The following is a 12,711-nucleotide window of genomic DNA, read 5'->3' as shown; positions in this document are numbered from 1 at the left end:
CAACCCCTATTTTATCAATTTCCTTTTCAGCCTGGCCCTCTTTGTCTTTTCTTTTTGGAACTCTGATGACATCGATGTTAGGTCTTTTGCTATAGTCCCATAGGTTCCTGAGGCTCTGAAGGTTTTTGGTTTTTTTCAACCTATTCTCTCTTATTCAGTTTGGGTAATTTCCGTTTTCTGTCTTCCAGTATGGTGATTCCCCAGTCCCTAACCCCCATCACTTCCATTCTGTTTTTGAGCCCATCCATTGAGATATTTATTTTAGTTATTGCATTTTTCTAAAATTTCCATTTGGGTCTTCTTTATGTCTTCTATTTCTTTGCTGAGGCTTTCTATTTTCTCATTTGTTTCAAGCTTATGTGTCATAGCTTATTGAACAAAAATATCATTGCTGCTTTAAAGTCTTTGTCAGATAATTCTGACACCTGTTATCTTGGTGTTGACATATATTATTTTCACTATGAAATCTCACAGTTCTTGTTGAGTGATTTTCAAGTGAAACTGGACACCTTTATGAGACTCTAGATTTTATTTAAACCCGTTTTGACTTTGTTTTCCTTGGACAGTGCTCCAGCAAGGGAAGGTGGAAGTAAGTCCAGGTTCCTCACTGAGTCCCCATTAACACCTAAGGGTGGGAGTTCCAGCTTCCCACATGGTCTCTACTGACACTGCGGTACGGGTGGCCTCATGCTTGCTGGGTGAAAGTCCTGACTCTCCACTCAGTCTTCTCTTACACCACCCCAGCAAAGAGGGGAAGGGATGCCTCATTACTGCTGGGTGGGAGTAAAAGTCCAGACCCCCTTGGGGTCCCCTCTTATACAAGTACGGAAGGTTGTCATCATCCAGAAGGGATAAAAGTCTCAACTCCCTAATTGGCCTCTACCACCCTGGCCTGGGTATCAGAGCACCTGGTTACAGACATGGGAGCCGTATAGTCTAAGCTCCCCACTCAGCTTTGCCGGCAGAGGTGAGAGTGGAGCTAATTTTTTTCTGTGTTTGGATGGAGTAGGGCAGTTATTTTCTAAAAGTTTTGTATTTGCTAGAGAAAGCAGTCTTTTGATAGAGCTTTTTTTGTATCTGTTTTCATTGGCATTTTGGGGTTGCCGGCTTCTTCAGCTCTAAGTCTGTGATGTATGAGATAAAAAGAAAACCCAAGGAACTCATTGCCACATCATTCAAGTTCTGAGGTCTCTAACTAGTCTGCCTTCTTCTCTCCACCTCTCAGACTTTCTGATTTATTTATTCATTTATTTATCTATTTATTTATTTATCTTTTTAGTTTGAATATATCCTGTCCAGAGATTTCAGTTGTACTTAGAGGGAAGAATAGAGAAAAGTATGTCTACACCATCTTACCAGAAGTGGAAGTCCTGCCTGATGCTTTTAAAAGGGCATATCTGACCATGAGACGCTCTGGTAAAAGCTCTTCCGTGGCTTCCCATCATTAAGATAAACACCAACACCTTTTGCATAGCTCTACTGCATAGTCTTGCATGACCTGGGCCCTATCAGTGGCAAATGTTTAATGACCAACTCTGGAAAAGAGATGCTAACAATTGACTCTTGAACATCATTGCAGACTCATATCACTCTTTCTCCTTACACTCCAGCCATTCCAAGTTTAATAGTGCACTATATATTTTCTAGCTTCTAGCTCTTTCTACACACTATTGGCTCTACTTGGGATGCCACCTTCTCCACATCTTTCAGTGTGTGTAAGTGCTAGAGCCAGCTTGCATCAGCTTACAAAAGCAATTGTTAAACTTTCAGGAATTTTGAAATCTGGCTACTAAAGCTACAAATCGGGGCTTTTTTTTTTTTTTTTTAAGAGCTGATTTTTAAACATTTACCAGCACACCAGTGCATACTCTCCATCTAGTTCATCCTTCAGTCTCAAACCATATCCTCTAAAAGGACTTTTTCCTACCCCCACCCCTGGACTTGCTTTCTACTTCAAAGTACCCTGTACTTCCCTTTCCTGAAATCCACTGGAATTATCATTAATTGGCTTGCCTCTCTGCTATTATACCATAAGTTAAATGATGAAAGGAGATTTTTACAAATACTTAAAATATCTGATGCCTTTTTATCTAGACCACCATGGTGTAGCTGACACACACAGAAGGTTCTATAGATATTTTAGAAATATTTGTTGAATGAATGGATGGCTGAAGGAACAGAACTAAAATAAAATGGTAACATATTGCATTGTAAACTGAAATTTTGAAAACAGGTAAGAATCTGTATGAAACCTACACAAAGTTTTCTTAGGTTTATGCAACAGAATCTAGTATACAGAATATCATGGCCAATCACAACAGCAAGGCAAATCTCCATAGAAGAGATAGTACATGAGGTTTTTCGAGCTTAATGGAACCACCTCTAAGATCATCCATCTCCCTACTGTAGCTCTGTACAAAGCAGACAACTTGGAAATTGTTGCTGCTTCCTCTCTTGCATCCCTATAATCCCTTCTTCGCAAAGCTTAAAAACTTAAAAAATTTTTAAATATGTCACATCGTCCCCTCCCCTAATTTATTCCTTCAATATATTCCCATAACATCTGAAATAAAATGCTTTCCTGATCTGGCCTCTGCCTGTCTATCCGACATCTCTTACCAAACTCTCCTTGTTCAAAAAGTTTCAAATTTATCCATTCAACACATACTGAACACCTATAACATACCAGGCACTGTTCCAGGGGTTTGTTAGCAATAAACAACACAATCAAAATCCCCTCTTTTGGTATAGACACATAAAAAGTAAATCTAATAAATGAGTAAGTAAAAAAATATTAGAAGGTACATATAGCATTTTTAAAAAAATGAAAGAAAAGCATAGTAAAGTGATGGGTAGCAGATCATTCATGCAGGGCCTTTTAAGCCATTGTAAAGAGGCCTGATCACTCAATTTGACGTTACTTCCATTTCCCCTCAATTTCATGACCTTGTTTTGTCTTCTTCATAGCACTTAGTGATACTAGAGATTTTCTGATGTATTTGTTCGTTGATATGTCATTTCCCTACTAAGAGTTTGACTCCATCACTGTGTCTCTCCTGTTTATAACAGGACCTGGTACCTACTCAATGAATTTGTTGAACGAAGGCTAAATATGCCTTCAATGCCTTCTAGTACTCCTATAAGGAAGGGCCTGTAGGAATACAATAAATAGATGACAGAAATCTTAACATGAAATCATTAATTTAACAAAACTTAGCTAAGAAAAACTTCGTAGGCTTCCTACAATGCTTTAAGGTCTCAAACAATTTTTCTCTTCCCAAGTCTGGTTAAAGCTGTAATGTTTTTATGGATTTGTTGTTCCTGTTTATGACTAAGACAAGGAAACAAATCGTAGAGTTTTGGGTTTAGCAATGGAGTTAACACACTCCATTGCTCTCCAGTTTTCTTTTAAGAGAAAATATGAGATTTCGAATAAGCCAATACAAGATTTAAGAGTGATGTAACTGAGTTACACCTCTGCAAGGTTAAAAGTGCAAAAGGGGGCCTGGTTTAGAAATGCGAGGATGACAGAAAGTACAGGTGCTTTGGCTGGGAGGGAATGACCTGTAAGAATAAGTGGCTGAATGCCTCAAATTCAAGAAATACTGGGACCACAGATGTGATTATGGCACAAGGAGCGGAAAGAGGACCGAAAGTAGGAAGCCGTCTATAGTTAGATGACCAACTGATGAACGGGAAATGTATGCTCACGTGCGTGAAGCTGAAATCGTGTACCTTAACCAAAGGCCATTCTGGGACGGATTTGGTATTTCGGGCAGAATGGAGATGCATCTCCCAGACTCCTAAGCCTCCTTCCTCCACCTACTTCAGGTAGGCAGGTGAAGGCAGGGCTGGCGAATGCCTGCTCAGTTTGGCCCAAGGGAGGACATCCCGGGAGCTCGTCTCTCCATCGAATCCTAAGCATATCTCGAATTGGACTCAAGAAACTAAACGGTGCCTGGGCCCCGGCTCTCCCCGCCTCAGGCCTCCCACAGGGAGGCTGCATCTCGGGCCTGGCTCGGAAGCCGGTCAGGATTTGCGAACCGCCAGTGTGCGGACCCGAGTTTCGGCAGCAGGAGGCGGGATGCCCACCTTCGCCCCTTCCCCGGCGTTCCTCCGAGGAAAATCCGTCCGCAAGACGGGGCGGAGCTAGGGCGGCAGGTCGCGGCCGAGGCGGAGGAAGCAGCCACCGCCCCAGCTGAGGGAGTGTGGCCGGGGGCTTCCCGGGGAGGGCAACCAGAGGGAGTCCTTTCGAACATTGCCACTCGGCTCGCTCACGTCTGCGCCGCCCCGCCCGACCCCGCCCCAGCCGCTCCGGCCGCCGCCTTCCCCCCAGCCCACGCAGGCGAGGGGTGACCCGGCCAGCGCCTTTAAGAGGCGGGGCTACATGCTCCGCCCCTACCTGCTCCTCGCGCGCCAGTAAGAGACCGGGTGCGAGAGGCGGTGCCGGGGCTCGGAGGGGGGAGGTAGAGGCGTGCGCCGATGCGCAGGCGCAGTGGCCGGGCGACAGAACGTGTGTTTCCAAAATGGCGGCAGCGATGGATGTGGATACCCCGACCGGCACCAACAGCGGCGCGGGCAAGAAGCGCTTTGAAGTGAAAAAGGTTGGGTCTCGCCAGCGCCTTCCTCAGGGAAGCTAGAGAGGCATGGATCTGGCTGGCAGGCCCGAGAATGACCGGGGCGCGGAGGAAAGGGCTTCATTTCAGGGCGTTCTTGGGACCGGGTACCACGAAAGGAAGCTGGGGGGCGGGTCTTAGGCTTGATCGGCATGATTGCGGCCCACTGCCAATAGCAGTATTGGTTTCGCTAAGAGGCTGAGGGGCCAATCACGGAGTTGCTTATTGAGATACGCGGGGTTGCGACTTGACTGCGGGAGCCAAGCGCCTGAGTTGTCACTGGAGTGGAGGGGTGGGGAAGGAGAGGGTGGGGTGGAAGGGGGAATCGGAGCGATGCGGTGGGTGGAGGATGGGGCAGTGCGGCGGAAGCCAGGGACCTGAGGTCTTACCGCAATGGAGGCGTCTGAAGAACCGGGCTGGTGATCTCCCTGCCCCGCCCCTCTCTGACGCTCGGGGTCCCTCTAACTCTGAGGGACCCAGACCCGGTCCTCGCCTGATCGAAGCGTCCATTCCCATTAGCCCCCTTTCCGTCCCGAGCCCCGCCTAGTTAAAGTGTCTTGAGTGTAACTCTTGCCTCTTTGGAGAGGTCTTTTGGTTTGTCACACAAGCCGTCCCAGTCATGTGGTAATATCCAGAATCCCCTTCCAAAAAAAAAAAAAAAAAAAAAAAGAATGGGGAAAAAAAAAAAAAAAGCATGGTGGAATCTGTTAAAAAAAATGCGAGCCCAAATCTTGCGTCATTTAGGGAGGGTTGAGTACCAGTTGCAAACGACCTGCTAAAAGTGGGAAAACAAAAAATGTGGAACGTGACTTACTGCATGAAATGCCTTATAGTGGTTTGCTAACAGTTTGGGCGAAAGGTTCCGATTCCCACCTGAGATAAAATAAATATGTTCAAAATGAAGATTCTGAAGTAGGGACGATGTTATTCCTGGAACATCTGGCTAAACACCACGATATTCCCCCTCCTAGTTGCTTTTTGGCGTTTCATTGTGGGCACTGCGTGCTCAGTTAAAACCAGCAGCCATATTGAATAATAATAGAAGTAGGATTTTTTTTCCTCCAAGTTGAAACTGCCTGGTGAAAAGTGCTGGACTAGTTACTAGACAATGAGAATTGGTTTGAAAGAGATGAAGTTTTGGGAAGTAGCATCAAATTAGTGGAGGAAAAAGGAATTTGGGAATACTTATAATTGCAGAAGGCTGAAGTTTGAGTTACTTAAATGCCACTTTTGGATAAACTCTTATTGGAATTAACTAAATATAAGAGTCTGAGCATGAGAAGTCGAGAATGTAAGTTTCTTTGGCGGTAGGAGCTAAACACAATTCTAGAGTTCGTTAGGAAGTAATCTTGTTAGATATAGGTGATGACCTTGTTCTGTGTTATCCAGCTTATCCCACGATTACCCATTTTATGATCCAATCGTCTTAGTTCATGTCTTCCAAGCTTTCACCTCCCCACTCATGTTTCCAAAGCTGCCTCGAAAAGCAGGTATTTATTTATGTAGAAATTGAGGTCTGCAACTGCCAGGGGAACCTACATGCTAATTCCACTCTACCTATTAGACCTGAAACAGGCACTTACAAATTATTCCTGATGTGCTTATGTCGATATGGCTGACCAAATTATTTTAAGCTGTAGGAAAAAGTAAAATTAAAAGTTGACTTGTTGACTACTACCATGCCACCCTGAACATGCCCGATCCCGTCTGATTTCAGAAGCTAAGCAAGGTCGGGCTTTCTTAGTTCTTGGATGGGAGGCCACCTAGGAAGACCAGGTGCTGTAGGCCTAAAAAAAATAAAAGTTGACTCATTAATTTTTGTGTTCATATACTCAACCATTTGTGGAATGGGTGAGCGTACGTGTAGCTTACTGTTGCCTTATGATATGATAAATAGGAGTGAAGTAATATCCAAAAACTCTTGTTTGGTGGTCCTTGTGGCCAAAGAGATGATAACTGCAACTGCAGCCTGAAATCCTAGAGTGTGTGTATGTGTATTTGTATTACAAGGAGAGTGCATTGTTCCCCCTTTTTCTCTTTGTAGTGGAATGCAGTAGCCCTCTGGGCCTGGGATATTGTGGTTGATAACTGTGCCATCTGCAGGAACCACATTATGGATCTCTGTAAGTAGTTGGAGGAGGCTGGGAGGAAATTGAGAAGGTTACAGAGATTATGTCTATCTGATGTGACCAGTTTTATTTTTCATAATATAAAGCATCATCAGAGCGCTTGGGGTCTTCTGCATCTTGTCCATTGATATATTTGAGATAGAGTAGTTTTTCATGATGTTCTGGAGGCATACCCATCTCAGAATATATCTACTCAATCTAAAGATGGCAAGGTCACGTTTAGAATGAATTGTGGACCGTAAGGCCCTGTTGATTATTCTTCTGCATTTCCCATTGAAGACCCAGACTCAAAGGCAAAAATAATGAAAGGAATAAAGTAGTAAACTTTGAGCTAAAATATTCCATCAGAGCTGGTGTTTCCTAGGCAAGATTTATAAAGAAAAACCTAAGAAGTAAGGGTTTTTAATATTAGCACCAAACATAGTTGAGAGGACATCACTGCCAACATCTAAATAGGCAGTTAATTGCACTAAAGACATTTTGTTTAAATCTCCACATATTCCATCACACATGATGGTCGACACGTGGTGAATTTGAGGATAGCTATTGATGGACTAACTTGCTATCCTTATAGCAACAGGGGCAAGAATGTTGACCACACCAGAAAGAGTTGAGATTAGTTCTTCATCCAGGTGCTAAAATGGTTTGTTATTGAGATCAGAAGTGGGTCAAAAATATTTCAACTTTCTAGAATTGAAATTATAGGCATTTTTACTTTTAAATCACTCATCTGCCTCTCCAACTTCATCTAGAGCCTCTGTCCTGCCGAGTCAGGTAGTTTCTCTGGCTTTCCATTGCTGAAGTGTCCATCTTCTTTTAGAACCTTTACCTATCCTATCCTGTTCCTTCTGCCTGGAATATTCTCTACCTCTTCTCCCTGCTACCTTGTTCTAGACCAGCACTGTGCAATCTGCATGTGAGCCACAAATGCAAGCACATACATAGTTTAAAATACACTAGTGCCAATATTAATAAAGTAAAAAGAAACAGATGATTTGTATTTTATTTGTCCTGCTATATAAAAATATTTTATTTTCAACATGTAATCAGTATTTTAAAGTAAATATTTTACATTGTCTCTTTGTACTAAACTTTTGAAGTGTATTTTACACTTACAGCACATCTTAATTCAGACTAGCCATATACCTAGGGCTTAGTAGCCACTTGCGGCCAGTGGCAGCTTTATTGGGCAGTGCAAAACTAACCTATAATTGGTCTTTAAATCTCACCTTGAACTTGCTCAAAGATGTTTTCTCTGACCATGCTTACATACACACAAACAATCTATAGCAGTTCTGTTAAATATTCCAAAGACACCCTATAGTTTCCTTTGTAGCAACCATTTAACTAGTTCTGTATCATGTCCATGTTATTTACTGCTATATTCCCAGCATCTAGTATAGTGTCCAGTGCATAATAGGTTCTCACTAAATATTTGCTCACTGAATAATAAAAACACAAGATAGGGAAATAGTCTGTGCTTAACATAATTTTGAAAGCACAAATCAAATATTTTGTGTTGGAAAGCAATTATGGCAGGTATTGGTAACTTATTGCCCTTGGTTTCTTTGAGTTTTGACCCTGTTTACCTTTTCACAGAAGAGTCAAAGCAGATCAGTGGCTACCATGTTTAATATAGATAGAAGGAACCCATCACAGAAAAACACATGAGCAGCTTTAAATGTGTTTGGGTGGGGTATTAGATTACATATTTGCCAATTTTTTTGCCATGTATTTTCACAAGGAGTTGGACTCAGATAAAATTTTACTGTCTCGGTGCTCTCTTCTGTAAATAGTTAATGATTTTATATAATCCTGATTTTTTTTTTACTTCTGTGTTTAAGTTGTTGTGTGTGTCTCTGGATGGAAGTGAATGCACTTCTTGGAAAGACCATGACAGGCACAGGCTATTGATCTTCTGTCTTTGTGTTGAACACTTGAGAGAAATATAGGCTTTCAGTTAGACACCTGCTTTATCATATATTTTAAATGTCAGATGAAGAAGTAGAACATCGAACTCCTATAAAAAATTATGAAAGTGTTTTCAAGTCATATCTTTTATTCAGTCAATGAATATTTATATTCTGGGCCTTTTGCTAGGCACCAGGATAAAATGACTTACATCAAGTCTTTACCCTTAAGAAACATAGTCTTTTCTTTAATACAGACTCTAAGGAGAAGTCTGGTTGCCATAACTGGACTTGTCTTCCTTTCAAGAATAAATGGATTATGATTCTAATAAAAAGACTTTTTCTTAAAGATGAAAATAAAGAATCTCAGTTTAGCATTGGCCATTTTCTAATAAATTTGGTCTGGCATGAAATGAATATATACATGACTAAATAAGTAAGAGTCATGGCTGTGCCCCAGTTGGACTCCTACAGACCATTCTTGGTCTTCCTTTTTTGAGTTCAGATTGATATTACATGCCCTACTACAGCTTCATATTTTATACTGCCCCATTTCTTGGTGCTTTACAGAGTTGCTGAAATACACAATCTGCTAGGTGTTATTTTTCTCCATTACCCTGAGTAATCTTGTTTCATATGAAGAGGACATCTGGAAGGGCTTAGACCCAGCCTTTGCCCATGAGAAGTTAGTCTTTTCCTAAAACCACAGGTCCATCAGTGTTTTTTAAGTGTGAAATCTGTCCACTTCCGAGATGAAGCCATTGCTTCCTTAGCAGGCCTTTGGTGGTAATGCTCTTGTATTGAAATTAAAAAGTTCCCAAGCTTAGTATATCACTTTGCAGGGGTCTGACAGGAACCCATAATGTCTGTCTGCTGCTTGTCTGTCTGCTCTAGGTTGACAGTGTTCCCCTGTTCCTTCCCCTCTTAAACTAACGACTACCTGCACCAAAAGCTTGAAAACGTTTTAAATTTGAGAACATTTTACAGTCGTATTTAGTAATTTTTCATGCCATTTTGTCTTGCATTCTAGATCTCAATCCTACCCCTCCTATATATTTTTGTTCTTTGTGAGGGATTTTCTGGTAAAGAATAAATATATATTTGGCCCCCATTATTTTTGTTTATAGAAGGGGTTTTTGTTTGCCCATGTAAGTACCGAGAGCCTACTTTGTACTTGGCATAGAGAGAGAGTCCCTTAAAAATACCTAGACCTAGAAAAATATGAATATGATAATAACCCTTGAAACAGTTTTGTTATGTACTTAAATGTACCTCTTATTTAGCTAATTTTATCATTCATAGTCCTCATTTAAGTGAGAGGATCCAACTCGAAGGACATCCGATTTGTCTTCTCTGCCATCCCTTTGAGTATGGTAGTGCACTCACAGCCCCAGTAACTTCTTCAATATACTGCATAGACCCTAGATTCTCTGCTCTTATCAAAGGAGAACACAGTTATTCTCTTTGTAGTGTGAATGTGGGTAGCAAAAGCAAGTTGTGGGGTTTCAGTCAGGCCCTTTGTCTTTCATATTTTCGAAGGGTCAGGGAAGAACCCTTATTATGGTATATCTCTTCCCCTAACTAAGACCAAACATACCGATTAACATCTTAGCATTATTTTCTTAAAATTTTACTAATTTCCACCTGTGGAAGTTTGACGTAATTGTCTCCCATTGGTCTTTCAGGTTTTTCTTCTTCAGAGGGAGATACCATTTAGTTACCACCTTCAGAGAAGGCAAATTATGCATTAGTAATTCTTATTCCTTAACTGTTTATTCCCAGTAGAGCTTTGCTCACCAATTCTCGATCTGTCAGATTTTCATTCTATTTAAGTTCCCATCTCTTCTTCCTCTGTGAGGTTGATATTGTGTACATTTTCAGTAGTTTTCTGTGTTCATCAGACAGAATCACTGCAGGGGTCATCAGTATCAGTAAGTGGCAGGCCCCAAATCTCTAATCATTGGCCTAACAGATTTTTACTTTGTTGACAGTGTTTTAAAGACTTGAGTTTTGATGTCTTCATGCAGAGCACACTCTACAGTTTGCCACAGGCCACTTTGCCCCCTTTTATCTGGCTTCCATCTCAGTTCACGTGTGTCTGCCTGACCCCTTTAGGCTTTGGAGCTTCACATGGGTGAGCCTACGTGTTCTTAGGGCCTAGGAAGAAGCATTTGCCAAGAATAGGGGGAAGATGCCACTTCTGAGAACAATAAGAGTTACAAGGTAGCTTTAAGAATTTACGAAATTTACCAAGTTAGGAGGAGTCACTTCCATTTGGACAAGTCAGGTTATATTCAAAATTTAAAAAGTGCCTTTCCTTCCTTACTCTTGTTTTTGAACAAGGATAGAAAATTCAGGTTTATACCGCCGTGTGACCCCCCACCCCCACCCCCGTGCCTCTCCCCCAGCATGTCATTGTGTAATCGCGCAGATAGGACTGCTACAGATGGAAAGGTTGTTGCTCCTGAGGTCCAGTGACCTTGTCGCTCTTGTTCCCACAGGCATAGAATGTCAAGCTAACCAGGCGTCTGCTACTTCTGAAGAGTGCACCGTTGCCTGGGGAGTCTGTAACGTAGAAACATCTTTTTTTTCTATCAGCATGGCTTGTAAACATGTTACCGCTTTTCCTGCTTTTCCAGTCTTGAAAATAACTAGGAAAAAAATGACTAGCCCACCTTTCTCCCAAAAGGTATACAAATAGCGAAAAAGATTTTAAATCCTTGTATTATTCATCTGTCGCAGGATAACAATTATTAGTTATTGCAGAGGCACTGGTTTGTCTTAACGATAGAATGGGCCCAGGTTTGTTATCAACATATTGGGGATTCATCTTTGGGAATTGCTTTCAAAGTCTATGGCACAGTTTTTGAAATATCCTATCGGTAGAAATCTGTCTTATCTGATTTTTTTTTAAGTCTAAGTGTCTTCTGGAACTCAGTTTGGTAAACAAATTGAGTGTTCAAGTGTGTGTGTACCCACACTTTAAGTGTAGCAAATGTACTAAGTTAATGTTTTCTGTGTGTTTTTTTTTTTTTTAACATGGTCATGCCAGAAATGTTTGTGCAGCATCGCCGGACTGAATGTACGGCTTTCCAGGGTGTGACAGCTGTAAAGGATAACAAACATCAAATGTTATTTCTAGCATGTGTTAAAAATTCATCCGTATAGTCCTATAGCCCCAGTCAGATGAGCTAAAATTGTCCCGTATCGACCTCCGGTACCAAGGGGTCAGAGGACCCACAGCCCCCAGTATAGCATAGGCCTAAGAGGCTCAGAGTCAGACCACCATTCTCTGTCTGTGCAACTTGCTAAGTGACTTTGGGCAGGTATTTGAGATCTCTCAGCCAGAGTTCCCTCATGAAAAATAGGGATAACAGTAGACTGCATAGAGTTTATTCAGAATGAAATGATTTTATGTTAAAACTGCTTAGAACACCTCCTAGCATATGATAAACATAAGTGTTTGCTAAATAAATATAAATCCAAATTTGGGGTAGTTATGATTACTGAAGAGATAGTAGCTATCAGTACTCAAGGCTCACCCACACCTTGTGGTGACCTTCTTAATTCTGTCAGCCCTTTGGGCAGTTTCACAGAAGCCTGTATTGTTTATGGGGATAAAGAAATAAAATATATCGGACTCTCTGCTTTCCCTGGCATTCAGGCATATACTGGGAACCATGTTACTCTAGTGGAAGGAAAAAGGCGGTGAGCTTCCCCTAAATTTGGCTAAGGATTGACTTCCAGAGAGCCTGCCATAAGGAGGGGCTGGTGCGGTGTGGCAGGAGCCTTTGGACTAGTCCTGGGTTCTAGTTCTCGGTCTTCTACTCACCAGCTCCATGAGTTAGGCAGGTCACTTGTCTGGGTTTCAGTTTCCTGTCTGTTAAATAAAGACGATAATACTTGTCATGCTTACTTGCCAGGTTAATGCTTGAATGATGAAATATATGTTACCTTCTCTATAAACCCTAAAGCACTGATCAGTGTGATTTGAGACTGCTAAACGTACCCATAATATATCTTAGATGATTGGCAGGAAGACATTTGGGATCAGGA

General features: G+C 41.7%; 1 protein-coding gene across 1 annotated transcript in view; it reads left to right on the top strand.

Annotated features, from left to right (window-relative positions):
• The first annotated feature begins 4,445 nt into the window (after nucleotides 1-4,445).
• The window catches only part of RBX1 (ring-box 1), a 12,900-nt gene continuing 4,634 nt past the window's right edge, over nucleotides 4,446-12,711 (top strand). Inside the window, exons 1-3 of the mRNA XM_006917388.3 lie at nucleotides 4,446-4,604; nucleotides 6,661-6,739; nucleotides 11,157-11,227. Coding sequence (XP_006917450.1) covers nucleotides 4,527-4,604; nucleotides 6,661-6,739; nucleotides 11,157-11,227 — 228 coding nt within the window. The 5' untranslated portion in view covers nucleotides 4,446-4,526. The remainder of the gene's footprint in view (nucleotides 4,605-6,660; nucleotides 6,740-11,156; nucleotides 11,228-12,711) is intronic.

The sequence above is a fragment of the Pteropus alecto genome, unplaced genomic scaffold (genome assembly GCF_000325575.1).
Source record: "Pteropus alecto unplaced genomic scaffold, ASM32557v1 scaffold157, whole genome shotgun sequence".
Classification (NCBI taxonomy): domain Eukaryota; kingdom Metazoa; phylum Chordata; class Mammalia; order Chiroptera; family Pteropodidae; genus Pteropus; species Pteropus alecto.
Note: the sequence above shows the minus strand (reverse complement) of the source record. Positions and strands in the feature narration are given on the sequence as shown.